The sequence below is a fragment of the Sciurus carolinensis genome, chromosome 8, assembly GCF_902686445.1.
Source record: "Sciurus carolinensis chromosome 8, mSciCar1.2, whole genome shotgun sequence".
NCBI classification, from domain to species: Eukaryota; Metazoa; Chordata; class Mammalia; order Rodentia; family Sciuridae; genus Sciurus; species Sciurus carolinensis.
The window spans coordinates 102,832,775-102,858,763 of NC_062220.1; the positions used below are offsets into that span (position 1 = coordinate 102,832,775).

Here is a 25,989-nt window from a genome sequence, read left to right on the forward strand (position 1 = left end):
GCTTCTAGAGGCTTCCACATGTCTTGACACACAACCCCTTCCTCCATCTTGATGGCACCTCCGTTCCTTTCTCTGACTCTATGCTTGGAACCATCGTGGATTGAGACCATTCACATGACCCAGGGTCATCTCCCTGTCATAAGGTCAGCTGATTAGCAACCTTAATTCCCCTTTGCTATGGAACAGAAAACTTGTAGTTCTGGGGTTGGGGTGTGGATGTCTTTGGGGCTATTCTTCTGCCCTCCATCCTCACCTGGTTCCAGTGCCAGAAATGTCCCTTTTTCCTCCCATCCTCTCCTGCTCCCATTTAAAGACTTGCCTCCTGATTGTAAAGCTTTCATTTGCTGCTTGTTCCAGTATTGAAATGCCCTTTTCCTCAGATTTGGAACAGCCAAATGCAGTTTGTCACAAGCTGTCATTTGTTGAGCATTACCCAGGCAGTTGCTACATGCCAGACTCTTTGCAGGGATGAGGGTCTCAGGTATTCTGAGGCTTCAGCTGTGTCCAGACTGGGGTTGGAATAACCAGCTCTGTGGCTTCTGCTGTGTGACCTGGGACAAATGGCACAACTTCTCTCATTTAGTTTTAACAAATAGTTAACATCCCCAAAAGCAGCTGTCATGACCTTGACTGTAGGTGAGTTGAGTCCTCTGTGGACTCCCAACCTTCAACAGGATGTGCATTTGATGGGATCCCCAGGAGGAGTGTGAACTCAAGTCTGGGAGTCCTGTCTTGGGCATACAGCACATTCCAGGGCATGGTGGCTACATGATGAAGGACTTCAGGGTTCCCAAAGAGCAGGGTAGTCACTGTCTCCTGTAAACATAGCTCGGTAGGCTGGACCTGAAATTTGTGTTTGTTTTTTCATATCTTCCTTACAGATGACTCTTCTACAAAAGTGGATATTAAGGAAACCTATGATGCAGAAGCCAGCACCTTGTGAGTGCACATGCCCCAACCCCTGAGATAGACAAGCTTCGGACATTGCCCCACATTGTCTGGGCTACAGCTAGTCACCAACCTCCTCCAGCTCATCACAGCCTCATCAGTCCCCAAACTCCAGACCCATTGTCTACACTGCAACCCCCATGTCCTTACCTCCCTGTGGTGTCTCTTGCCCTGACAACTTTCTGTGACTTCCAGAGAGTGACCTTGTAAAAGGCACATTGGTGGTCTTCTACTTTCAAGCCCCTCCCTGCCACCATCTGCAGTTTCCATTGCAGTTTCAGACCATATGTTCTGCTGTCCTGATGCCCACCCCCATCTGTACCTCCTCTTTTATGTCCCCTCACCTTTGGGCACTGCCTGAGGAGGCTGTGCCCTGGGTTTCCCTATGAGCCTCTCATCCCTCCACAGCACTGCCCATCTCCTGGTCCTGTGAACTCCCTCCCTTTGCTCAGAGCCCATCAAGAGCCACACATCAATCAGGACCAGGCCGAGCTGACTACCTCTGCTGGTTGGTGCATGTGGCTGTGCTCAGCCAGCTTTCTTCTTGTCATTGTCATCCATCATTCCTGTTACTGTCAATTGCATACACTTCTCTGCTCAAGGATGAGGACTGGTGCACACCTCATCCTGACTAGGTACCTGAAACATGTGGGATGCAGGGGTAGCAAGCTGCCTGCCCACGCACCATGTTCCTTTGCAGCTGCTTCCCTGACTCTGTGGATGCTAGTGGCCTGCCGCCCTTGTCCTTCTGCATGCAGGCATCACCCCATGGCAAGACTGTCAGCGAGAGTGAGTTGAGCACCAGTGCCACAGAGCTGCTGCAGGACTACATGCTGACGGTAGGTGGTGTAGCTGTGAGGGTGGCCCTTGAGGGGGGTCCAGGCTAATGGGAAGTGGTGCCATTATGGGGAGTGGGCATGTGAGTGGGCACCTTGTGTACACCTGCCTACTCATTTTTGCTGACATTGCTGCCTTTTCCCAGGGACAATATGGGAGTCTGTGTTGGTAGTCCTGAGCCATCAGGACTGGACCATGCTGGTGTCAAGTCCTGGGTGGATATAGTGGCTCCTACAGAACTTAGGGCTAGAAGCCTTCCCCTACATCTCCCATAGTTTTATCACTAAAAAGTCAGACTTCCTGATCTCATGCATTTGTGCTCTGAGGGCATCAGCCCCGGCCCTGGGCTCAGGGTGCCAGCTTCCTGTTCTGCCCTGCTGATTTGTGTCCTTGCTACTCTATGAAGAACTGGCATTGTCCTCCCTCCTTGCCCCATTGAGAGGCATCCAGGCTCAGGAAAGTGGAGCTGCCAGGGCACTTTTTTTTTTTCCTCTGTGGGCCTTCTGACCCCACAGGTCTTGTAGATGTGAAGCCAGATGTGGTTGGTATCCCCTCAGCATGGGCCTGGCGCCCGGGTTTCTGGCCCTGCCTACTGTAGTGGCTCCACCTAAGTCCATGGCTGTGGCAGGATGAGGGCCCAGCTGCCATACCCTCCCACCCTTGCATGTCCATTTTCACACCTGCTCTGCTCTGTTCTCACAGCTGCGTACCAAGCTGTCATCACAGGAGATCCAGCAGTTTGCTGCGCTGCTGCACGAGTACCGTAATGGAGCCTCCATCCATGAGTTCTGTATCAGCCTACGACAACTCTATGGAGACAGTCGCAAGTTCCTGCTGCTTGGTGAGTGGAGAGCCCCAGAGGGTACCCAGTCACCTCTGTAATGGTGTGAGTGCCATTAAGAATGACGGTCAGCAGAACAGGGCCCTGAGGTCTCAGAATCTGCCACAACTAGTTGGAAGAGCTCTTTCTAGAGCCTGGTGGGGACCTACCTACAGTTCTCCATCTCCCAAGACCCCTGAGTTGAGCTGAGTGGGCCCTGCCAGGAAGCAGGAGAGCTTGCACTGGGACTGGGGCTAGGACTGAATAGAACTCTACAGCTGGGAGAGGTATTAGGGCTGTTCTTCAAGGAGGTAACACCTTAGTTGTTGATGGGTGTGGGTGTGTAGGAGTTTGCCAGGTGAAGAGGTGAAGATGTCATCCCAGGTGAAGATCTGCCTATGCCAAGACATTGAAGAGTTCAGCATGTTAGGTCCGAGTGATTGGCAGGTTGGGTGGTCAGGCCCACAATGGATAGCTAAGGCTCAGACCTAAAACTTCTGCTTCCACCTTGAGGAAACAGTGATGCAGCTGTGGTTTCCCCTCTGCCAGCACTCTGAACACAGTCAGTGGTTGCCCATTGAGTGCTACTAGGTCCTGTGCCTGCTCTCAGTAAACTAGGAGAGGTGGATTTATTTCCCTTTTTACCAGCCTGGCTGGCATTGGCTGCCTCCCCAGGGCTCCCTGCTTGTGGGACACTGGGCTGGCTGGGATCTAGTCTGAGCTCCTGCCACCCCCTGAGGCCTCCCTGGGTCAGTTCCACAGCAGCACTCATATCAGGGTCCATGTGTAGCTCAGGATGTTCTTTTAAAGGCTGCACCCATTGCCTTTCCATCTTGCCCTTAGGTAGGTACCTCTTTCGAGTGAATTAGAGAGGAGCCGAGCTATGGGGGCATGCTGCTTAGAGCCCGGTGGTGGGAGGGCAATTTCCCATCCCCTAGGCCTCCCCTACCATCTCACTTCCCTTCTCTGGGGAGTCCTGCAGGGCCTTCACAGCATAGCAGTTGGGACTCGAGGTGCTCCACTCCAGCTTTGGAGGTTCGGGTGGCAGCAGCACCCTATCCTGTGTGCATAGGACTCTTGTCCTCTCTGGATAGGGCCCAGCCTGCCCACAACAGTGAAGTTCAGAGGGGATTCCTGAATAGGAGGACAGACTACTGAGTTGGGGCAGTCACCTTGGGCTGGGCTTGTGGCATCATGGTTTTGGTCTTCGTTGCCAATGCCAGCAGAGCAGAGGACTGACTACTCTGGGCTTCACTTTCTTACCTATGAAATGGGGATTCTGAGAACCCATAGGGAATGAGAGGAGGTCATGGGCCCCTGGCCTGTGCTGTCCCTCAAGGCCAGGGAGGGCAGGTGTGGCAGACAGCAAGCTGTGTAGAGCTGGGGTATCTTTCAGAAGCAGATTTTAGCCAAACCATCTGGATCCAGGGTACAGTTCGTGTGGTATCAGGGTCCTCAGACCATGGTCCAGGGGTAGCTGTGGTCCTGTCTGGACTCTGAGCCTTACTGTTGCGGTGTTGGGGTCGTGTGTTGGCAGGTCTGAGGCCCTTCATTCCAGAGAAGGACAGCCAGCACTTTGAGAACTTTCTGGAGACCATAGGTGTAAAGGACGGCCGTGGCATCATCACTGACAGCTTTGGCAGGCACCGGCGGGCCCTGAGCACCACATCCACCTCTACTACCAATGGGAACAGGGCCACAGGCAGCCCTGATGACTGGTCAGCACCCTCAGAGGGGGACGAATGGGACCGCATGATCTCAGACATCAGTAGTGACATCGAGGCGTTGGGCTGCAGCATGGACCAGGATTCAGTGTGATGGGCAGTGGAGCGTCCATCCCTTCCATCCCAGGCCTCCCTGGGAGCTGACCTGAGCGTCAGCCCTTCCTGCTGGGGAGGGGCTGCAGGAACAGGTGGCCCTGAGCGGCCAGGTCCTCTACTGTGAAAGAGCATGTAGCTGCCACAGGATGTGCCCTGATCCAGGGCAGAAGGCTCTGTGCCTCGTCCTCTGGGGCTCAGCCATACCCTGCACCTCCTGCTCTGGGAGGGCCAAGCCAAGCTGGCAAGGAGAGCCAGTCCTGATGGCCTGGCCCTGGACAGCTGTCAATTTTGCACATGATGTTCCTGTTGTTAACTCTCAGAGACCTTAAAAAATGTTTACTGCAATGTGAATAATTTAATCTCTGGTTACCAAACATGTTTCTGATCCAGTTGGGTGAAAACCATGTTGCTAGGAGTGGTACACTCCAACCTCAATCCCTGGGCCCATGTTAGCCCATAGTACCTAGAGATGGGCATAGTAGTGTCAGAGCTGGGGCAAAGGAGGCAGCAGGCACTTGTGATTTGGGCTTTGCTTTGTGGATGTGAGGCAAGAAGGTCTACTGGGGTCTCTTAAGGGTGGCAGGGGCAGTGACCATGGGCAGCAGAAGCAATGTGCAGTGTGTCATTAGCAAAGGTGCCTTGATCTTTTCATCCCACACGTGAATTCTCCCAAGGACACTGACTTACTCTGGCTCTTGCCCTGGCACCCTGCTGATCAGAAGTTCTGTCAGGCAGTGCTGGGAGTTTCAGATAAGCTAACATGGGCCCTATAGACTCCTACCTTCCACTCCATGTCCTCATTATGTCCATCCCCAGTGAGCTCTTCTCCCAATCCCTATTGGAAAGTCTGGCCTCGGCCCTTTAGTCCACCTCAGACCTTCCTTAGAATCCAGGGAGGGGAAAGAGGTGACCTGAGGTCAGGATATTCTGAGCCCTTCCCTCCATCAAAGCCTCAACTCTATTGAGACCCCTCAGTATACATCCAGAAAGTTCCTGGGTTGAGGAGACTGGTCATATTCCCCTCCTTTCCACTCTAGGGAATGTGCCCTGCTGGGCAGAAGGGTTGTATATCAGGCCTCTGGAATATCCATGAATGGAGCTCCATGGATACCCCAGTTGTGTCCAGGCCTAGCCAGAGGGCTGGAGGGTCTTGTAGGTGCCTTCCTGAATAAGGCCCTTGTGGTATTGTGGCTTCAGGAGAGAACAGCCCTAGATAGTGTTTTATAGGGAGAATTTTCCCTCTGCTATGGCTGACCCAGAGCTGGTCATGGGATCCCAAACCAGGCTGGGAAAAATTGAGACCTTTTGTATTAGAGCTGTCTCTAGATTTACATGCAGTTAATCCTGCTCTGGAATAGTTAGGGGAGACTGAAAACAAAATGCAGACTTTGTCCTCTAGCTCCCATCTGCCTCCCATAGCCCACCCTGTGCCCCAGTGGGTCTCATTGTCCCCCGTGTACAGATCAAGTATGGCCTTGCAGGGTCTTTGATGTGGAGTCCCAAGAACCACATGCTTGCCCCTCCAGGCACCTATTCCAGATATGGCCAACACTGGGTCACTGGTCTCTATTAGAGAGTGGAGAATGTGGAGCAGATGGCCAGTCTTAGCCCTAGCTGGACCTGAGGGGATGCCAAAGGACAGCAAAGGGACATTGTAGTGGTGAAAGGACACTGGGGGACAATTAGGTGATGCCATATGGTATTGGGGGTTACCAGAGGTTGATGATGGAATGCCAGAGGGCATGAGGTTATACCAGAGAACATTGAGGAGGCCCCAGAGGGCAGTTAGGTGATGTCAGAGTTTGAGGGGACATCAAGAGAGCAGTTGGGGCACAGGGGATTCCAGAGTGATGGGACACCAGAGGGTCTTCTGGGGACACTAGAGGACAATGAGGTGGCATGTTGATGAAGTGAGATCAGAGGATGATGAGGGGATGGCAGGGAAATGTGGATATTGAGAAGTTGCCAGAGGGTATTGAGGGGACACCAGAGGGTGATGATGGGACACCAATTTATTGGACAGCAGAGCTTGGGGAAGGGGCAGGATGTACCCAGCTTCTGGCCAGCAGCTACATTGTCAGTTCCTGTAGAAAAATGTGGAAGGAGAAGGTCATGATGAGGGAGAGCTACTCCCAATCAGGACCTCACTGAGGCCTCCAGGGACACCTGGGAGGTTGGGGAGGGACCAGTGCTTGCTTACCATGATGGCGTTGACGATGTCACTGTGGTTGTCCCTTAGGGCTCGCACAGCCTTGGCCCTGGACACATTGGCCTGGGCCATCACCAACTCAATGTCACGCAGCTCTAGCCCTGCCTCGTCCACCTGGTAGTGGGGAAGTAGGGAAGTGACTGGAGTTGCCTAAGGCCCCTGGCACAGGGCTCTCCTGAGACAGGGTCTCAAGACAGAGCCCCTCCAGACAGGTTCTTGGAGCACTTTAGCCTCACCTCTTCCTCCTCCTCCTCCTCCTCTTCCTCACACTCTGACCTCACACGGGGCCCAGGTGCTGATTCAGGAACCAGGGCCGAGGACTCCGAGGGCACCTTGAACTTCTCTGCTGCAGCTTTGTGTACTTGCTGGGATAGGTCCTCGATCTGCAGCATGGGACAGCTGTGTCAGTAGGGCCTGCACACTCCCCGTCCATCTGCCTTGTCCCTATTTCCCTGGCTATCACCACTGCCACAGCTACAGCCAGGACAAACCTTGGCCTCGCCAAAGACCACATAGGTGTCTGAGGCAGGGCTCTTGAAGACATCAGGCTTGGCGATGACAAAGAGAATGTTCTTGGACTTCTGGATGGTGATCCTGGTGACTCCCTGAATCTGCCGCAAGCCCAGCTTCGACATTGCCTGAGGCAGAGGGTGGAGGGGGTTTAGACCTACTGAAGGCCCAACCAGAGAAGGCAGGCAGCACAGTGCCTGGTAGGCAAACACCCCGCCCCAACTTCCCCATGACCCTGGCCATTCCTTCCCCATGTACTAGCCTCTGGAGGAGGTTGGCCTCAATCCATTTGACCATCATGACATTCCAGCCTAAGCTGTTTAGGGAAGGTGTGTGGGTTATTAGATTTGATCCAAAGGACTTCCTATGGATGCAGTTTCATTATGGGGTATGATCGGTCTTGGTAAGGATGTCCCCCTGTGCATATGGTCCTAGTACTGGGGTCACAAGGGGAGCTCCCAGCCTACTTTTCGAGCCTTCTTTTCACTGCGACTCTGCTTGGCTTTGGCGATGGTCTCCTCACTGCTGCCTGTTGGGGCCTGTGGAAATGTGAAGGCTGAGCATCCATAGGTAGGAGTGTAGGGCCCACCTAAGGGCCAACCTCTCCCCCAGACTGGGCACCTGGGCAGGGCACTGCACCGTCTGAGGAACTGAGACGTCCTGCTCATCCAACTCAGCTGACGACTCCCCATGACTGTCCGAGTGCTGGCCTGAGCCTGGGGCCCGAGGTGAGTCTGTGGAAAGGAAGAGGTGTGAGAATGGCCTCCTAGGTGGGGCCCTGGCCCTGCTTCATGATGAAATGAAACCGGGGATCTGGACCCATCATCACCCCACTGCAGAGGTCCTCTAACTTAGGACAGCAGTGCCTACCTTGGGGAGGAGTCTAGCTAGCCCAACCCTGGGGTCCCCCACCCCCTCACTCCCTCACCTTCTTCCAGGCTGTCCTCATCGTCCTCTTGATGCTCTGGGGCTGGGAGCCCTTGAGGGCTAGATGGGCTCTGGATCCCAGAGGGAGGAGGCACTTGGCGGGGTGGTGAGATCCGAGAGGCCAGGTCTTTGGCCGGGTCTTTGGCATCCATGGGGGCCGCCTTGGGGATGAGGAGTGGACAGTGGGGGGAGAGGCTGACACGCTGCCCTGTCCCCAGAGGCTGAGTGTTTCCTGAGGCGGCGGCGGCGGCGGCAGTGGCAGCAGCAGCCGCCGTGGCCCTCTGGGCTCCTCCTGCCCGAGGCACCTGAAGGCCCCGAGAAGCAGGTGGCTCCTTACCCTCCACAGAGTTTTCCTGGGGCCCCTGGCACAGGCAAGAGGCAGGGGGTCCCAGAGCCAGTGGGGCTTCCCCAGTAAGGACACCAGGAGCAGAGGGGTCAGGGAGCCTGTTTTGGGGTGTACTAGGCAGGCCCCTGGCAGGGTTTTCTGGGAGCTGCAGTGGGGAGGAGTTGAGCACACCAGGGGCTTTCTGGGGCTGCTCTCTACTGCCCATCCCTAGCACAGGCTCCTGCCACTGGGAAGGTGATACAGAAGGGGTAAGCTCTTCAGGGCAGTCCCTGTCCAGCCTGCCTACAGCCCTGGCTGGGGACCGTGGACCTGAACTTGACCTGGCCTCTTTGGTCAAGAGAAGTGTGGGTTCCAGGGTGGCCTTGCTGCCCAAACCCCTTCCCTCCTTGTCTGGGCTCAGGGTCTGTGCCTGGTTGACCTCAGGTGAGGCAGCAGGACGTGCCGTGGGTACCTCCCTTATACCTTGGGGCACTGATCCAGGTCCATGTTCCTGTGCTGGTTGCTTGGAGCCTATACCCTTCTTGTTCTTAGCCCTCAGGGCCTCCTTTGAAGGTGACTGGGTCTTGGCCCCATCACTGGTGTACACACAGGCTTCAAGACATGCTTCCCCTGCAGGTGCTGAAAGGCCCTTAATTACTTTTCTAGTGCCAGAGGCAGACTGAGGGGGACCAGGAGCCTCCATGCCTAAGGTGGGACCTGCCTCTTCCCTTGGGGCCCAAGGAGTTCCAGTCTTTGCAGTTTGTTCTGGACCATCCTGTTGGGTCTGGTTCAAGGCTGAAGGCTCTGGGTCTCTAGCAGGGGCCTGCTCCTCAGGCCCTGGCCTTGGTTTTAAGGCCATATCTAATTCCTGCTGGGTCACACAAGCCATGGGTTTAGTCCCTGGGCCCCGAGGAATGTCTACAGTCAGGGGCTCCGAGGTGAAGATGGAACCTGCATCTTGCAGGGGTGGAAGTGCTGTCTCAGAGGATTCCTGGGGTACGGTGACACTCTCTTCAGCCTTTTGGGGCTCTGTTGTGGCCTCAGCCACAGGCTCTAGGCCTGAGGTGGGACCTGCATTTTGCAGGGGTGGAAGTGCTGTCTCAGAGGATTCCTGGGGTATGGTGACACTCTCTTCAGCCTGCTGGGGCTCTGGTGTAACCTCAGCCACAGGCTCTAGGCCTGAGGTGGGACCTGCAACTTGCAGGAGTGGAACTGCTGTCTCAGGGGAGTCCTGGGGTATGGTGACACTCTCTTCAGCCTGCTGGGGCTCTGTTGCAACCTCAGCCACAGGCTCTAGGCCTGAGGTGGGACCTGCATCTTGCAGGGGTGGAAGTGCCGTCTCAGGGGAGTCCTGGGATATGGTGACACTCTCTTCAGCCTGTTGGGGCTCTGTTGTAAACTCAGCCACAGGCTCTAGGCCTGAGGTGGGACCTGCATCTTGCAGGGGTGGAAGTGCTGTCTCAGAGGATTCCTGGGGTACGGTGACACTCTCTTCAGCCTGCTGGAGCTCTGTCGTAACCTCAGCCACAGGCTCTAGGCCTAAGGTGGGACCTTCATCTTGCAGGGATGGAAGTGCTGTCTCATGGGAGTCCTGGGGTACGGTGACACTCTCTTCAGCCTGCTGGGGCTCTGTTGTAACCTCAGCCACAGGCTCTAGGCCTGAGGTGGGGCCTGCATCTTGCAGGGGTGGAAGTGCTGTCTCAGAGGAGTCCTGGGGTACGGTGACACTCTCTTCAGCCTGCTGGGGCTCTGTTGTAACCTCAGCCACAGGCTCTAGGCCTGAGGTGGGGCCTGCATCTTGCAGGGGTGGAAGTGCTGTCTCAGAGGATTCCTGGGGTACGGTGACACTCTCTTCAGTCTGCTGGGGCTCTGTTGTAACCTCAGCCACAGGCTCTAGGCCTGAGGTGGGGCCTGCATCTTGCAGGGGTGGAAGTGCTGTCTCAGAGGAGTCCTGGGGTATGGTGACACTCTCTTCAGCCTGCTGGGGCTCTGTTGTAACCTCAGCCACAGGCTCTAGGCCTGAGGTGGGACCTGCATCTTGCAGGGGTGGAAGTGCTGTCTCAGAGGATTCCTGGGGTATGGTGACACTCTCTTCAGCCTGCTGGGGCTCTGGTGTAACCTCAGCCACAGGCTCTAGGCCTGAGGTGGGACCTGCATCTTGCAGGGGTGGAAGTGCTGTCTCAGAGGATTCCTGGGGTACGGTGACACTCTCTTCAGCCTGCTGGGGCTCTGGTGTAACCTCAGCCACAGGCTCTAGGCCTGAGGTGGGACCTGCATCTTGCAGGGGTGGAAGTGCTGTCTCAGAGGATTCCTGGGGTACGGTGACACTCTCTTCAGCCTGCTGGGGCTCTGTTGTGACCTCAGCCACAGGCTCTAGGCCTGAGGTGGGGCCTGCATCTTGCAGGGGTGGAAGTGCTGTCTCAGAGGATTCCTGGGGTACGGTGACACTCTCTTCAGTCTGCTGGGGCTCTGTTGTGACCTCAGCCACAGGCTCTAGGCCTGAGGTGGGACCTGCATCTTGCAGGGGTGGAAGTGCTGTCTCAGAGGAGTCCTGGGGTACGGTGACACTCTCTTCAGCCTGCTGGGGCTCTGGTGTAACCTCAGCCACAGGCTCTAGGCCTGAGGTGGGACCTGCATCTTGCAGGGGTGGAAGTGCTGTCTCAGAGGATTCCTGGGGTACGGCGACACTCTCTTCAGCCTGCTGGGGCTCTGGTGTGACCTCAGCCACAGGCTCTAGGCCTGAGATGGGACCTGCATCTTGCAGGGGTGGAAGTGTTGTCTCAGAGGATTCCTGGGGTACGGTGACACTCTCTTCAGTCTGCTGGGGCTCTGTTGTGACCTCAGCCACAGGCTCTAGGCCTGAGGTGGGACCTGCATCTTGCAGGGGTGGAAGTGCTGTCTCAGAGGATTCCTGGGGTACGGTGACACTCTCTTCAGCCTTTTGGGGCTCTGTTGTGGCCTCAGTCACAGGCACTAGGCCTGAGGTGGGAACTGCATCTTGCAGGGGTGGATGTGTTGTCTCAGGGGAGTCCTGGGGTAAAGTGACATTCTCTTCAGCCTGCTGGAGCCCCTGTGTGGCTGCAGCTATTGTCTCCAGGCCTGAGGGAAGACCTGAGTCATTTTCTTCCTTTGAGTTCTCAGGAGGCTCTGGGCACAAGGTGGGACTTGTTTCTTCTTGCAGAACTGGAGGTGATTCTGCAGTGAGGGGCTCCTGACCTAAGGTAGCACTCATGAACTCCTTGGAGGGCTGAGGCAGTGACCTGGTGGCAGGTGCTTTTCCAGTGGTAGAGTCAGCTGCTTCTTCACCGACCTGAGCGGGCACCCTGGCAGCTATCTCCATCTGAAGGCCTGGGGCTGCCTGAAGAGCATGAGGGGTCACAGTAGTTTCAAACTCCTGGCCTAAAGCAAGGCCCTCTTCCATTATTTCTGAAATTGATTCCTGGCTGTGGGTGATAGGAGTCTCTCCCTCTGAGACCTGAGGGTTGGGCACTTTTCCAGTGGCCTCTGGGCTCCACAGAGCAGCCCCCCTTCTATGCTCCTGCTCTGTCTTCTGGGTACTGTCCTGCAGCAGGGCACTGGGCTGGGCATGGGGCTCCCCGCTATACAGCCTGTCATCATCTGCCCCTGCATAGGAGGCTGAGTCCGAGTCGGAAGAGGCCGCAGAGGTGTCATCCCGGAAGGCAAAGGCCTCGTCCATGCCCTCAATAATGGACAGGTCAGACAGTGACTGCAGGAAGGAGGCAGATGTGCTATCCTCCTCACCCTCTCCGGCCAGGTCCCCACTTGGGGCAGGAACATTAGCTGATACCTCCTCCTCTTCTTCTGGGGGCAGTGGTGTCACCTCCACTGCCTCCACCTGGAAGATAAGGCTGCCCTGGAAGGGCAGGAGGGCTGCAGGGATCATTGGGTCATTGGCTAGGAAGTCCAGGTCGAAGAAGTGGCCCTCCTGGTCCCAGGAAGAGCCACTGTCTGCTGAAAGACTGGACTCAGAGGACAGGGACTCTGGGGGCACAGTGGAATGGGGCTCTTGTTCATCTGCCACAGACCCTTGTGGGGAGAGGCCCCAGTCTGAGGGGAAGTCCAGCCCTTCAGCTGGGGCCAGCAAGCTGAGGGAACAGGATGGTGATGAGGTCCAGCTGTCCCCATCTGCTGTGATGTACGAGCCTGAGGGTGAGGCAGGTGGGGAATCTAGCAGCTCATCCAGCAGCTCATCCTCTGGGTCCCAGGTATCCCTGTGGGGCCCGTGGCCAGGAAGCAGGATGTAGGTGGTCTTGGTGGGGGTAGAGGGAGGGGTGAAGTAGGAATCAGGGTCTGAGGGAGGGGAAGGCACAGGAGGATCACCCTGAGAATACAGCTCAGGGGGTGGGTACAGGTTGGTGAGCCCACCCTCCTGATCCCTGAGCACTAGTCGGCCTGCCCTGGGTGACTGGGGTGCCTGGCACGTCTCCTCGCCCATCACAATCCGGGGCTCCAGGGCAGCAGGGAGAGGGCCCTTAGCAAGCAGAGCCTCAGGGGGCTGACCCTCAGGTAGAGCCTGGGGGGGCAGGCCCTCTGCAAGGTGTGCTGGGTTCGGGCTGCCTTCCGCTGGGTCTGCCCAGGCTGAAGGGGCCCCACCAGGCCCTGCATCCCAGCTGGCTCCCTCAGGCTGGGGCCGGGCACCTGGCTTGCTGGGCAGGAATGTGAGGGTCAGGGGGCTGGGCTCTGGGATCAGGGCATGGGGCTCCCGCCGGTCCCCTCTCAGGATTGCGGCAGCAGCTGCATCACAGGAGAGTTCTGTGGAGACAGAGAACATGAAGTACCTAGACACATCTCTAGACCAGGTGAGTGAGGAGCTGAGCATGGAATGAGAAACATGTCCATTGAAAGAGGCCCAGAGGAGAGCTGGTTGGGGAAGTCAAGAAGGAGAAGAGAATGGTGGTGTGGGTTGCATTTAAAGGCAAATTTCCAGGGATTTTGACAACAGAACTGCTGACAGTGGCTTTGCAGAATGGGGGCTTGCAGGCAGTGTTGCTGTGTTTTTAAACTCAGGCTTTTCTTGGGGACACTAGCAAAGATGCAACTAGCAATTCCATCTTTTTTCGGAGACTAGCTTGCTGATTCCTTTCTAGGTAATCACTATGGTTTAGCTGGGCTTAGCTGGAGTGGACAGCAATCAGAATCTGCTGGACAGTGCCAGCCCTTCCCATGACAGGGGCAGGGGCTCTCCCATACAGCACAGTTCTGGAACATTACAGGTCTCACATATGCCTCCTATAAAATAGAGGCTTTGCCTTTTTTGCCCATCTCTCTCCTATGCTTTCTGCCAACACTTGAGGTTCACCTGTCCCCTCAGGGCTCTGTGCCTGGGCCTGCTCCCCTCCTGGGGCATAGGGGAGGAGGGGAAGCCAGGGACTCTACATGCACTCAAATTTCTGAAAAAATGGAGACAGTTGTGTCTCACAGAGACTGAGTTGGAGCATCCACCTAAAAAGACAGTGGTGGGAAATAATGGTGACCATGCAGCTCAGTGGGAGCAGGAGAGCTGCGGAAGGGCTGGTGGAGCCTCTGGTTCAGTGCTCCCCACAGTAGCAACCATTCCACGATGAGTGCCAGATTCTCCCTTGGGACTGGGAGCTGGGTCCTGCCCCATGGCCCTTCTCTGGGTCCCAAGGCGCCCCCATGAGGAGGCTACAGATGCTCAGGAAACCTCCACAGGCTGACACACCTCCAGTTGACAAGTCACTTTATGTACACCATGAAGTAACATGGATCAGAAAGCACTTAGGGGACTCAGCAAAGTGAAAGAACACCCCTAGCAAGCCTTACCGCACCACTCTGCTCATTTGTTGCCTCCTGGCCTCTTGCTGACTGGCATTTTATCACCACTGAAGTCACTGCATATGTACTTTTGAATCTTGCGGTTTTCACCCAACATTTGTTTTTTCCATGTGCGCCAAATGCTCACAAGCCTCCTTTTTTTACATATATATATTTTAGTTGGCAATGGACCTTTATTTTATTTATTTATATGCGAATAGAACCCAGTGAGAATTGAACCCAGTGCCTTGCACGTGCTAGGATAGTGCTCTGCCACTAAGCCACAACCCCAGCCCAAGCCTCATTTTTTTAATGGCTCGGTAACATTTCGTTTTTCACCTCGACCGAAGTCAAAGACTCTCCAAATAGAAGCATCTGCTGAAGGTCCTCCCAGAGCGCAAGCCAAGTCCTGCTCAAGAGAGGGAAGGGCTGTTCACAGGGGCTGGGCTGGGCTTCCAGACTACAGATGCCTGCCCAGGGATGACTGCTCTACCATGCTCACTGGTGACAGGACAACATTGCCTGCACCTCAGCTTTCTCTCCTACAAAACAGAGATCAACCAGGATTAGAGGTGACGTTGAAGAAGGGACAGCTGCCTTGCCAGGCTGCCCCATTTGCCCTCAGCAGCCTCAGGGCAGTGAGAGCTCATCAACTGAGGGCTGGGCTGCTAGAGAGGCCAGGGGGTCCTGAGAGAACAGGAAGTTCCTTCAGGTCCCTTGTGGCACACCTGACATCCAACAGTGGGAGTGGGTGTGGCTGGTGGGCATCATTGGGTGCCCTAAACTGCATTGCACTGCATTGCCCCCTGATATGCCTCCAGGGCAGGAGAAGGGCTGAATTGGGCCAAGGTTAGAATGGAAGAAAAATAGAAGGCCAAAGTTTTTTTGTGACTCATTCAAGGTCACCAAACAAGCTAGAACAGAGCCAGAACATGATCCTGTTTCTGTGGAGTCCCATCCTGGACTGCCTGTTTCCCACCAAGAGCAGAGATGATAACTGTGCCACCTTATAGCCATGCCATTGACCCAACACTGTCCCCAGGTGACTTCTTGCTCACAGCAAGGTGCCCTTGGCCCTGCCCAAGCCACACATGGCCAACCTCCCCAGCAGGAAACATCCAGGTACTGACTGCCCAGGCCAAGGGGACCTATAGCGTAAACCAACATTTGCTGATCCAGCCTCTCCAAGGACTCCATGGTCTGCACTATGGGGTGTTGCTGGTGAGGCCACCTCACCAAGGCCTCCCACCTTCCAGACCCAACTCTGCTGTTTCTCCCGCAAGTTGCTCTCCCTTTGGCCTTCCTATATCTCCAGCCAGCCCTGCTCCTCTCTCCTATGCCTGGCCAATCCCCAGCCCTTGGAAGCTCGGGCTGCAGTCGAGGACCTTCTGGGTGGGCGCGGGATCAGCCTGCAGGGACCCGATGGGCCTCCCGCCTCCGAAACCGAACCCCGCAGCCTTCTGTCCTGGAGGCTGGCAGCTTTGCGAGGACAATGGGACGCCGACGGGGCGCGGCTGCCACAGCAGGCGGGAGCCAAAGGAACGCGGACCAGGAGCGCGTGGAGTCCCAAGACCCCAGGGTCAGAGGCCAAGGGCGCAGGTCCCCACGTCGCTTCTGGCTCGCGGAGAGCACTCCCTGAATCCCCTCCCGGCCTTGCCCTAAGTCCTGAGTGAGTTGGGGGTGAGGGTTCGGGAGGAGGGAAGGGCAGAGGGTGGAAATGACTAGGACCGGACGGCTAGGGGGCAGAGAGATGGAGGGAGAAGAACAGATAGAAAATTGGGCCGGAGAGGAGAGCGGCCGCGGTCTCACCTGTGCGGGGCCCAGGCCCACCCGCCTCAGGCAGCAGCAGCTCGGCGCGGGCAGCCTCCCCGGGCATGGCCTCGACGTGCGCCCGCCTGTCCCTCTGTCCCTTGGTCCGTCTGTCCGTACCTCCACCCGGTGTAGCCTGAGCGGCCACCGCCCCTCAGCTGGGTGGTGGTGGGGGTGGGGGGAGCGTGGATGACGTCAGCGCCGCCCCGCCCGCCCAGCGGCCTGAGTGAGCTTGCGCGGGAGAGCCAGGCACTGCGGAGCGCGATGTAGGAGGGGGGTGTGCTCCCTCCCTACTCAACCCGGTCGAGGCCTTCTCCTGCGGTGTGCGAATCCGAGCAGGCGTGGGGCGCCTGCGCCCCGCCCTGCTTTTCCCGCAGCATCCCCCTCCCTTTACCAAGGAGGGATTCGAAGACATTCCGGGTCTGGACACCTCCCAGGTGGCATCACCCCTTAGCTGGGAATAGGCGGAGGCGTGGCTAGAACCATGGTTGCAGGGACCCCGGGAGGGGCCCTGGGGGAGGTACTGTGGGAGAGGTGGTGGGAGCAGCCCACTTCTCTCTGACTAGTTGGAGGGCACAGGAAGCCCGGAGTGGGGAGGGAACCCCACCCAGCTTGATGCCTCCATCCAAAAGATGAGTTGGAGCCGCAGCTTTGGAGTGATTGGTTGGTCCTTGCAGTCGTCGGTCTCCGTGGCAACCGCCTCCAGTCTCCGTGGCAACCAGAGATAGAGCTTGAGAGAGCGCTGCGGGGAAGGTGGCCCCAGACGAGCTCCTGGGCCGAGCTGGGTCTCTGGGTTTCCTGGTAGCGTGATGATCTGCTCCCACTCTGTTACCCCTCAGTTCTCTAGTCATGGGAAGGAAAAGGAAAGAAAAGCCCCTCCTTCTATTCCTGGCTTGGCCCCTGCCACATCTCCAAGGATGAAGCCCGCCCCTTGGTTTTTCTGAAACGCGCTATTGCTTCCACACAGGCCGTGCACCGCCTAGATTCACAAAGCACCCCCCCCACTTCCCCGCACGGTGCCAGGCACTGAGAGACGGATGAATGACACATTGTCATTTTTGAACTGGGGTAAAGAGAATCAAGAGCAGCCATTGTGGCAAGCAGGGAGGGAGCCTCCAAAGTCCTCATTCTTCTGGTTCTACCAGAGAACTCAGGAAGTCAGGGACTGTCCCTGACTCCTTACTACCTGCCTCAAGGCACAGCGCTGCATATCTACCCGCTGTACTCTTCTAGACTCAAAACTAAGCCCAGTAGCCTCCAGCAAAACCGCCTGGACCCTGTATTCCTCTCAGTTGCTGTCAGTACATCCATCTTTTCACACTGGTGTGGACTTTTCTTCCACCTTTCCTTTATATCCTTTACATAGGACCTTCATTTCTCCTCCTGTGAACCTTCTTCAGTTCTTAGCTCAATTCTAAGCTCACTGTTCTGACACCTGCCTATCACCTTGTGAGTATCATGGATTCTTAGAAACCAAAATGCCCTTTAGTTGGGCCTGAGGGGCCTCCAGTTCAGACAAGAAGGCATGGGCTTGTCTTTCTTTCCTCACTACCAAGGAAAACTATAAAGCCAGGACATAAAGAGAAAGCCGAAATAGAATCCTTAAAGATGAAATGAAGGGGAGCTGATGAGGAATCAGGTGAACAGCATAGCCAGGTGGGTGTGTGCCCAATAGGAGACCCAAGTCTGGCGTTTCCTCACCCCAATCTACCAACAGGAGAACCTGGTAGACTTCTTCATTCCCGTACAGAGTGAAGGCCTGCTGACACCACCAGCTGATCATGGCAAAGGTCATGTTCCTCCCCAACAGAGTGGGTAGGGGACTAGCAAAGGAGATCCCACAAAAAAAGAAACTACCACTAGGTGTGCTGGCACACCCCAATATTCCCAGTGACACAAGAGACTGAGGCAGGATGATTAAAAGTTCAAGACCAGTCTCAGAAATTTAGTGAGACCCTGTCTCAAAATAAAAACAAGAAAAAAGGATAGGGATGTAACTCAGTGGTAGAGCACCCCTGAGTTTAACCTTCAGTATTGCAAAAACCAAAAACCCAACCTAAACAAACAAAATAGAGTATATACTCCCAACAGTGAACTCAAACCAGAAATCAACTCATAGAAAGAAAACAGGAAGATCCCTAAACACTTGAGATTTCAGTAACACTTCTAAATAATTCATGGGCCAGAGGAAGTACCCAAGGGGGAAAAAACATTTTTGACATACTGAATGAAAATAAAAACAAAATATCAAAATATGTGCTATGTAGCCAAAGCAGTGCAAGAAGGGATATGTATAGCAGTTATAAAATAGGAAAAGTCTCAAGCCAACAATACGATTTCCTATATTAAGAAATCAGGGGGCTGGGGTTTTCACTCAGTGGTAGTGTGCTTGCCTAGCATGTGTGAGGCCCTGGGTTCGATCCTTAGCACCATATAAATGTATTGTGTCCACCTACAACTAAAAAGAAAAAAAAAAGAAAAGAATAGAAAAAGAAATCAGGAAAAGGGGGACTTGGGATGTAGCTCAGTGGTAATGAACTTATCTAGAGTGCATAAATTCTTGGGTTCAATCTCCAAAACTCCTAACCCCAAAATGAACAAAAAACAGAAAAATAAACTAGGAAAGAGGAGCAAAATAAGCCAACACTAACAGAATGAAGGGAAATAGTAAAATAAAGGCAGAACTTGATGAATTTAAAACAGGAAACTGATAAAAGGAATCAACGAAACAAAAAGATGGTTCTTTGAAAAATGATAAAATTGGTTAAAACTCTTGTAAGACAGACAAAAATAAAGACACAAATGACCAGGAGTGAAATGGTGCTAGTACTATGAAACCTACAAATGTTTCAAGGATACCAAGGGGAATGCTACAAACAATTTGATGTATATAAATTCAACAACTTTTAAGTAATGGACTGATTCTTTGAAAATTACAAATTTCCAAAACTCAAAATAGATGAAATAGGTAGTTAATGTCCCATAACTATCAAAGAAATTGAATTTGTAATTTAAAAATGCCTCAAAATAAATCAATATGCCTGAGTCCCTGGGTTCAATCCCCTGCACTGCAAAAATAACATGGAGTGCGGGGAGACAGAGAAGTGACAAAGCAGAGGGAGAGGAAGAGATGAGAAATTTTTCAGGCTTAGGTTGTTTTCACTAGAAAATTATATCGAAAATTTAAAGTGGAATTAAAACCAATTTTAAACAATCTCTTTCAGAAAACAGAAGAGGAGGGAACAATTCCTAATTCAGTTTATAAAGTAAGCAATATCCCAGTGTAGCTGTCCATTGCCTATAATCCCAGCTATTCAGGAGGCTGAGGCAGGAGAATTTTAAGTTGTGAGGTCAGCCTGTGCAACCTGGAGAGGACCTGTCTCAAAATAAATTAAAAAGAGCTGGGGATGTAGCTCAGTGGTACAGCACCCTGGGTTCAATCCCAGTACCAAAACCAACAAACAAGGCAAGCAGTATCCTGACATAAAACTCTCAAAACTATGTATTTTATACATGTATGCATAAAAATTCTCAATGAAATACTAGCAAATCAAATTTAGCAATGTATAAAAAGAATATACACCATAACCAAGTAGAAGTTATTCCGGGTATGCAAAGCTGGTTCAATACTTGAAAATCAATCAACTTAATTCATAACGCCAATATGTTAAATGAAAAAAATTGGGGGTGGGAGTGTAGCTCAGTGGTAGAATGTTTGCCTCGCAAGCAGAAGGCCCTGGGATGGAGCCCTAGCACCACAACAAATAAGTAAATGATAACAAAATAAAACTTAAAGCTTCTGGAAGTGGTTTAAAGGGAAAACAGTGAATGAAGTGGCATCTATTCAAGAAAATTTGTGAAAATTTAGCAGGGCAAAAGCCATGGTATTCTTTGAAACCAGACTGTTCCCTCCTAGCTAAAGGAGGTGGACTCCACTTCAGATTAGTGTAGATAAGAACACAGGGAACCAAAGAGGTAAAAGATCTCTACAATGAAAACTACAAAACATTGAAGAAAGAAATTGAGGAAGACCTTAGAAGGTGGAAAGATCTCCCATGTTCTTGGATAGGCAAAATTAATATTGTCAAAATGGCTATACTACCAAAAGTGCTATACAGATTCAATGCAATTCCAATTAAAATCTCAATGACGTACGTCACAGAAATAGAGCAAGCCATCGTGAAATTCATCTGGAAGAATAAGAAACCCAGAATAGCTAAAGCAATCCTTAGCAGGAAGAATGAAACAGGGGGTATTGCAATACCAGAACTTCAACTCTACTACAAAGCAATAGTAACAAAAACAGCGTGGTATTGGCACCAAAATAGACAGGTAGATCAATGATACAGAATAGAGGACACGGACACAAACCCAAATAAATACAATTTTCTCATACTAGACAAAGGGGCCAAAAATGTGCAATGGAGAAAAGATAGCCTCTTCAACAAATGGTGCTGGGAAAACTGGAAATCCATATGCAACAGAATGAAACTAAACCCCTATCTCTCACCCTGCACAAAAATCAACTCACAGTGGATCAAGGACCTTGAAATCAGACCAGAGACACTGCATCTTATAGAAGAAAAAGTAGGTCCAAATCTTCACCTTGTTGGCTTAGGATCAGACTTCCTTAACAGGACTCCCATAGCACAAGAAATAAAAGCAAGAATCAACAATGGGATAGATTCAAACTAAATAGCTTTCTCTCAGCAAAGGAAACTATCAGCAATGCGAAGAGAGAGCCTACAGAGTGGGAGAATATCTTTGCCACTCATACTTCAGATAGAGCACTAATTTCCAGAATATATAAAGGACTCAAAAAACTCTACATGAAGAATACAAATAACCCAATCAACAAATGGGCTAAGGATATGAACAGACGCTTCACAGAAGAAGATCTACAAGCAATCAACAAACATATGAAAAAATGTTCACCATCTTTTGTACTAAGAGAAATGCAAATCAAAACTACCCTAAGATTCCATCTCACCCCAATTAGAATGGCGATTATCAAGAACATAAGCAACAATAGGTGTTGGCGAGGATGTGGGGAAAAAGGTACACTCATACATTGCTGGTGGGGTTGCAAATTAGTGCAGCCACTCTGGAAAGCAGTATGGAGATTCCTCAGAAAGCTTGGAATGGAACCACCATTTGACCCAGCTATCCCACTCCTTGGCCTATACCCGAAGGACTTAAAATCAGCATACTACAGAGATACAGCCACATCAATGTTCATAGCTGCTCAATTCACAATAGCCAGACTGTGGAACCAATCTAGATGCCCTTCAATTGATGAATGGATAAAGCAACTGTGGTATATATATACAATGGAATATTACTCAGCTATAAAGAATAATAAAATTATGGCATTTGCAGGCAAATGGATGAAATTGGAGAATATCATGTTAAGTGAGATAAGCCAATCTCAAAAATCCAAAAGACGAATGATCTCACTGATAAGCGGATGATGACACGTAATGGGTGGTGGGAAGGGGGCAAGAATGGAGGAAGGAGGGACTGTATAGAGGGAAAAGAGAGGTGGGAGGGGTGGGGGGGAAGGAAAAAAAATAACGGAATGAATCAAACATCATTACTCTATGTAAATGTATGAATATGCAAATGGTATGCTGTTACTCCATGTACAAACAGAAACATGTATCCCATTTGTTTACAATAAAAATAAATTAAAAAAAAAAAGAACACAGGGAGATCACCAGGCATATCTATAATCCCAGAGGCTTGGGAGGCTGAGGCAGGAGGATCACAGGTTCAAAGACAGCCTTAGCAATTTAGCAAGGCTCTAAGCAATTTTAGTGAGGCTGTGTCTCTAAATAAAATATAAAAAGGACTGGGGATGTGGCTCAGTGAGTTAAGTGCCCCTGGTTTCAATCCCTGGTGCCAAAAACAAACAAACAAACAAAAAATGAAAACAAAACACAAGGTGCCTGCCTCTTCCTCCAGCTGCCAACTGGAGGACTTTCCTCTTGCAAGAACGTCAGTGTTTCTTATCTTGTGCACTTGGTCCAGGGTGAGTGTGGTCCAGGTGGGGGATCTCTTTTTCCACTTAGCTCCCAATTGTTAGAGGGAGGCTGTACCGTTGGCATGGTGTGCTGAGAATACTGGGGTCCTTACAGCCCCTCTCTCCCATGCCGGTAGGTGTCTATGCAGAAGCTGGCCATTGAGCTCAGAGATTCTGTCTGGGGAAGAGAAGCAGATTGTGCGACAGCCCCTGATCTCTTCCCAAATGAACTGACTCACTTGTAACAGAGGATGGGGAAGCACTCTCAAGTGCAGTGGAGGAGAGCCACACCTGTAATCCCAGCAACTTGGGAGGCTGAGGTAGGAGGATCTCGAGTTCAAAGCCAACCTCAGCAAAAGTGAGGCACTAAGCAACTCAGTGAGACCCTGTCTCTAAACAAAATACAAAAAAGGGCTGGGGATAGAGCTCAGTGGTCCAGTACCCCTGAGTTCAATCCCCAGTACCACCCCCCGCACCCCCCCGCCAAAAAAAACAAAAACAAAAACAAAAGTGGAGGAGTGGATGTTGTGGTGAAAAGCAATTGAGAGGTGATTTGTGGACCTAGTGAAAACAGCCTGGACTACAGGTGGCTAGTTTGCAGGAGAAAATTGAGGAGTAAGACAATTGAGTGCCCTAGGGTTAGACAAAATATCAAACACTGACCTCAGAAAACATCCCATCCAACAAAACAAGGTGGATTAGCTTGTAGAGGAATTTAGGCCTCAGAGGATTCTTGAAAGCATTAATCAGTGGTGTGTCAGAGGCAATTAGTGGAGTTTAATAGCTGGGTGTGGTCAGAGAAAGAGGGAGAGAACCCTACCAGCACCCGTCATCCCAGGGTGACTGGGCATATACAAAGCTGTACCTCCCTGAGGAGGAGTATCAGAGGCTTAAAATATGGGGGAGTGGGGATAGAATTAAAAATAACCTAACTAGTCACTAAATAAATAAGCAGATAGCAATAGCAATCCCCAGAGGGCTAGATGTGGTGATGTATGCCTGTAATCCCAGTAACTGCCAAGCTGAAGCAGGAGAATACCAAGTTTGAGGCCAGCCTAGCCAATTTAGTGAGACCATTTCACAACAAAAACATTAAAAAAAAATAGGACTGGGTATGTAGATCAGTGGTAAAGTGCCCCTGATTTCTATCCCTAGGTCTGAAAAAGGAAGGGAGGCAGAGAGAGGAATAGGGGCACGGAAGCCCCAGAAGAGAAAGGGGTTGGAACCATACCCAGAGATGCTACAATGTCCACTTTCCAACAAAAATTTTACTAGACGCACAAAGAAACAGGAAAACAGAATCTGTTTACCAGAAAAGAAGGTAGGCAACAGAAACTGTGAGAGCAACTAGATGGTGACTTAACAGAAAAATATTTCAAACTAGCCACATAATTAGAGAGCCAGGTGCAATGGTGCATGCCTGTAATCCCAGCAGCTCAGGAGATTGAGGCAGGATGATCACAAGTTCAAAGCCAGCCTCTGCATTTTAGTGAGACCCAAGCAACTTAGTGAGACCCTAGTCTCAAGGTAAAAAAATAAAAAGGGGTGGGGATTTGGTTCAGTGGTGCCCCTGGGTTCAACCCCTGGTACAAAAAAAAAAAAAAAAAAAAGAAAAAGAAAAAGAAAAAAAAGGGGGGGGGGAGAGAGAGAATGATTATGTTGCATCAAGTAGAAAATACCAAAATTAAAAAAATTATAAACAAATGGAAATTAGGGAGCATAAAAGTACACTATCTGAAATGAAAAATTCACTAGTGTTGCTATCAACTTATAGAAGAAAGAATTAGTGAACTCCCAGATACCTGGAAGGCTGGGACAGAAGGATTGCAAGTTTGAGGCCAGCCTCAGCAACTTAGTGAGACCCTGTTTCAAAAATAAAAAAGCTAGGGATGTAGCTCAGTGATAGAGTTCCCCTGGGTTTAATCTCCTATACTGAAAACAACCACAAAACAAAACACAACTGAAGAACAGAGAAAAAATGAACTCAAAGTAGGATATTTGCAAATAGATCCACAAACAGACACATCCTAATAAATTCATTGAGGTTGTGAGATTCAGGACCAATATGCAAAAATAAATTATACTGTATACAAACTTGCGTTGAGAAATCCAAAATTGAAATAAGAAAACAATTCCATTTGCGACAGCATTATAAAATAAATGCATGAAGTTCTGGGTTTGATCCCTAGCAATGCAAAAAACCAAGCCAAAACAAAAAGATAAAAAGCATAGGAACTGGAGATATGGCTCAGTTGGTAGAGTGCTTGCCTAGATGTACAAGGCCCTGGGTTCAATTCCTGGCACAAAAAAAAAAAAAAAAAAAAAAAGAGTATAAAATACTTAGGAATAAATTTAACAAAAGTAGTTCAAAATGTATACTCTGGAAACTTTAAAACTGTTGAAAAAATTAAAGACTATGTAGATAAAAGGGAAAACATCCCACGTTCATGAATCAAAAAATTTAACATTGTTAATATGGTAGCAATACCCAAGACAGATTCAACACAATCCTTATCAGAATTCCAACTTCTGGGGCTGGGGAGATAGCTCAGTTGGTAGAGTGCTTGCCTTGTAAGCACAAGGCCCTGAGTTCGATCCCCAGCACCCAAAAAAAAAAAAAAAAAAAAAAAGAATTCCAACTTCTGTGTACAAACTGACAAGCTCATTCAAAGGTTCACATGGGATTGTAAGGGACCCAGAAGAGCCAAAACAATGCTGGAAAAAAATTCAAAATATAACTACAAAACGGTAGTAATCAAGAGACAGTGTAAGAAAACTGACATTCCAGAAATAAACCTATATATCCATGGTCAACCGATTTTTGACAAGGGTGCTAAGACCATTCAGCAAGGGAAAGAATAACAAATGGTGCTGGGACTAGATAGTTGCATGCAAAAGAATGAAGTTGACACTTTGACCATATATAAAATTAATTCAAAATGAACAAAGAGCAAAAGACAAGAGTGAAAATTATAAAACTCTTAGAAGAAAACATAAGGGTAAGTATTCGTGACTTTGGATTCACTAAGGGATTATTTTTTTTTTTGGGGGGGGGTGCTGGGGATTGAACCCAGGGCCTTGTGCTTACAAGGCAAGCACTCTACCGACTGAGCTACCTCCCCAGCCAGGGATTCTTATAAATGGCAAAGTACAAGCAACCTAAAAGAAAAGATAAGTTGGACTATTTCAAAATTTATAACTGTTGGGGTTTGGCGATATAGCTCAATGACTGAGCACTTGCCTAGTATGCATAGGCTCTGGTTTCAGCCTTGGCAACAACAAGAAGGACAACAAAAATAACAAATACCCAACCAAATGAAAATAATACAAAATGACAAAAATCAAAACTTTTGTGACTCAAAGGGTATCATCAAGAAAGTGAAAATTATGAACTCACAGATGGGAGAAAATATCTGGAATTCATATATATATATTCATATATATATATATATTCATACACACACACACACACACACACACACACACACACACACATACACAGAGCACTGGGGATTTAACCCACATGTGCTTTACCACCAAGTCACATACCCAGCCCTTTTTATTTATTTATTTTTTATTTTTATTTTTTGGTACTAGGGATTGAACTCAGGGACATTCAATCACTGAGCCACATTTGCCACATCCCCAGCCCTTTTTATTTTTTCTGTGAGACAGGATCTCACTAAGTTGCTTAGGGCCTCACTAAATTGCTGAGACTGGCTTTGAATTTGTGATCCTCCTGCCTCAGCTTCCTGAGTTGTTGGGATTACAGGCGTGTGCCACCGCAACCAGTCATTTTATTTATTTTGAGACAGGATCTCGCCAAGTTGTTTAGGGCCTTGCTAAATTGCTAAGGTTGACCTTGAATTTGTGATCCTCCCACCGTAGCCTCCAGAGTCATTGGGATTCATAGGTGTGCACCACAACAATCATCTAGAATTCATATATTTGATAAGAACTTAACAA

General features: G+C 50.8%; 2 protein-coding genes and 1 non-coding gene across 8 annotated transcripts in view; 1 reads left to right on the forward strand and 2 right to left on the reverse strand.

Moving 5' to 3' along the window:
- Positions 1 to 4,816, forward strand: part of Ccm2 (CCM2 scaffold protein) — a 67,525-nt gene extending 62,709 nt beyond the window's left edge. For 2 of the 4 annotated variants that reach the window (XM_047561766.1, XM_047561767.1), the window contains 4 exons: positions 882 to 939; positions 1,649 to 1,787; positions 2,488 to 2,626; positions 4,143 to 4,813. In XM_047561766.1, coding sequence (XP_047417722.1) covers positions 882 to 939; positions 1,649 to 1,787; positions 2,488 to 2,626; positions 4,143 to 4,423 — 617 coding nt within the window. In that variant the 3' untranslated portion in view covers positions 4,424 to 4,813. Of the gene's footprint in view, positions 1 to 881; positions 940 to 1,648; positions 1,788 to 2,487; positions 2,627 to 4,142 lie in introns of all 4 variants that reach the window. The other 2 variants (XM_047561768.1, XM_047561765.1) reach the window with 2 other exon arrangements.
- Positions 4,817 to 5,893: 1,077 nt separating this feature from the next.
- Nacad (NAC alpha domain containing) lies at positions 5,894 to 16,819 on the reverse strand. 3 transcript variants are annotated; one of them, XM_047561966.1, is made up of 9 exons: positions 16,002 to 16,817; positions 9,828 to 13,169; positions 8,073 to 9,347; positions 7,766 to 7,878; positions 7,612 to 7,683; positions 7,126 to 7,272; positions 6,871 to 7,017; positions 6,626 to 6,748; positions 5,896 to 6,509 (listed from the first exon to the last, which is right to left on the reverse strand). In XM_047561966.1, the coding sequence occupies exons 1-9, from the start codon at positions 16,066 to 16,068 to the stop codon at positions 6,495 to 6,497; spliced, it is 5,301 nt and encodes a 1,766-aa protein (XP_047417922.1). In that variant the 5' UTR covers positions 16,069 to 16,817; the 3' UTR covers positions 5,896 to 6,494. The 3 variants fall into 3 exon arrangements, with proteins under 3 accessions (XP_047417921.1, XP_047417920.1, XP_047417922.1); XM_047561965.1 differs by having other exon boundaries at positions 5,894 to 6,509; positions 7,784 to 7,878; positions 8,073 to 13,169; positions 16,002 to 16,819; XM_047561964.1 differs by having other exon boundaries at positions 5,895 to 6,509; positions 8,073 to 13,169; positions 16,002 to 16,818.
- An 8,249-nt stretch (positions 16,820 to 25,068) lies between these two features.
- Positions 25,069 to 25,145, reverse strand: Trnat-ugu (transfer RNA threonine (anticodon UGU)). The gene has a single exon. It is a non-coding gene; the product is annotated as a tRNA-Thr (tRNA).
- Positions 25,146 to 25,989: the final 844 nt, after the last annotated feature.

Bases quoted from the DNA above. Each gene is read 5' to 3' on its own strand.
- Nacad (XM_047561964.1), bottom strand. From the start codon at position 16,068: ATGCCCGGGGAGGCTGCCCGCGCCGAGCTGCTGCTGCCTGAGGCGGGT. The intron at 13,170-16,001 runs GTGAGACCGCGG...CTGTCTCCACAG, and splicing joins TGGGCCTGGGCCCCGCACAG to AACTCTCCTGTGATGCAGCT. The intron at 7,684-7,765 runs GTGCCCAGTCTG...ACATTTCCACAG, and splicing joins CGGTGCAGTGCCCTGCCCAG to GCCCCAACAGGCAGCAGTGA.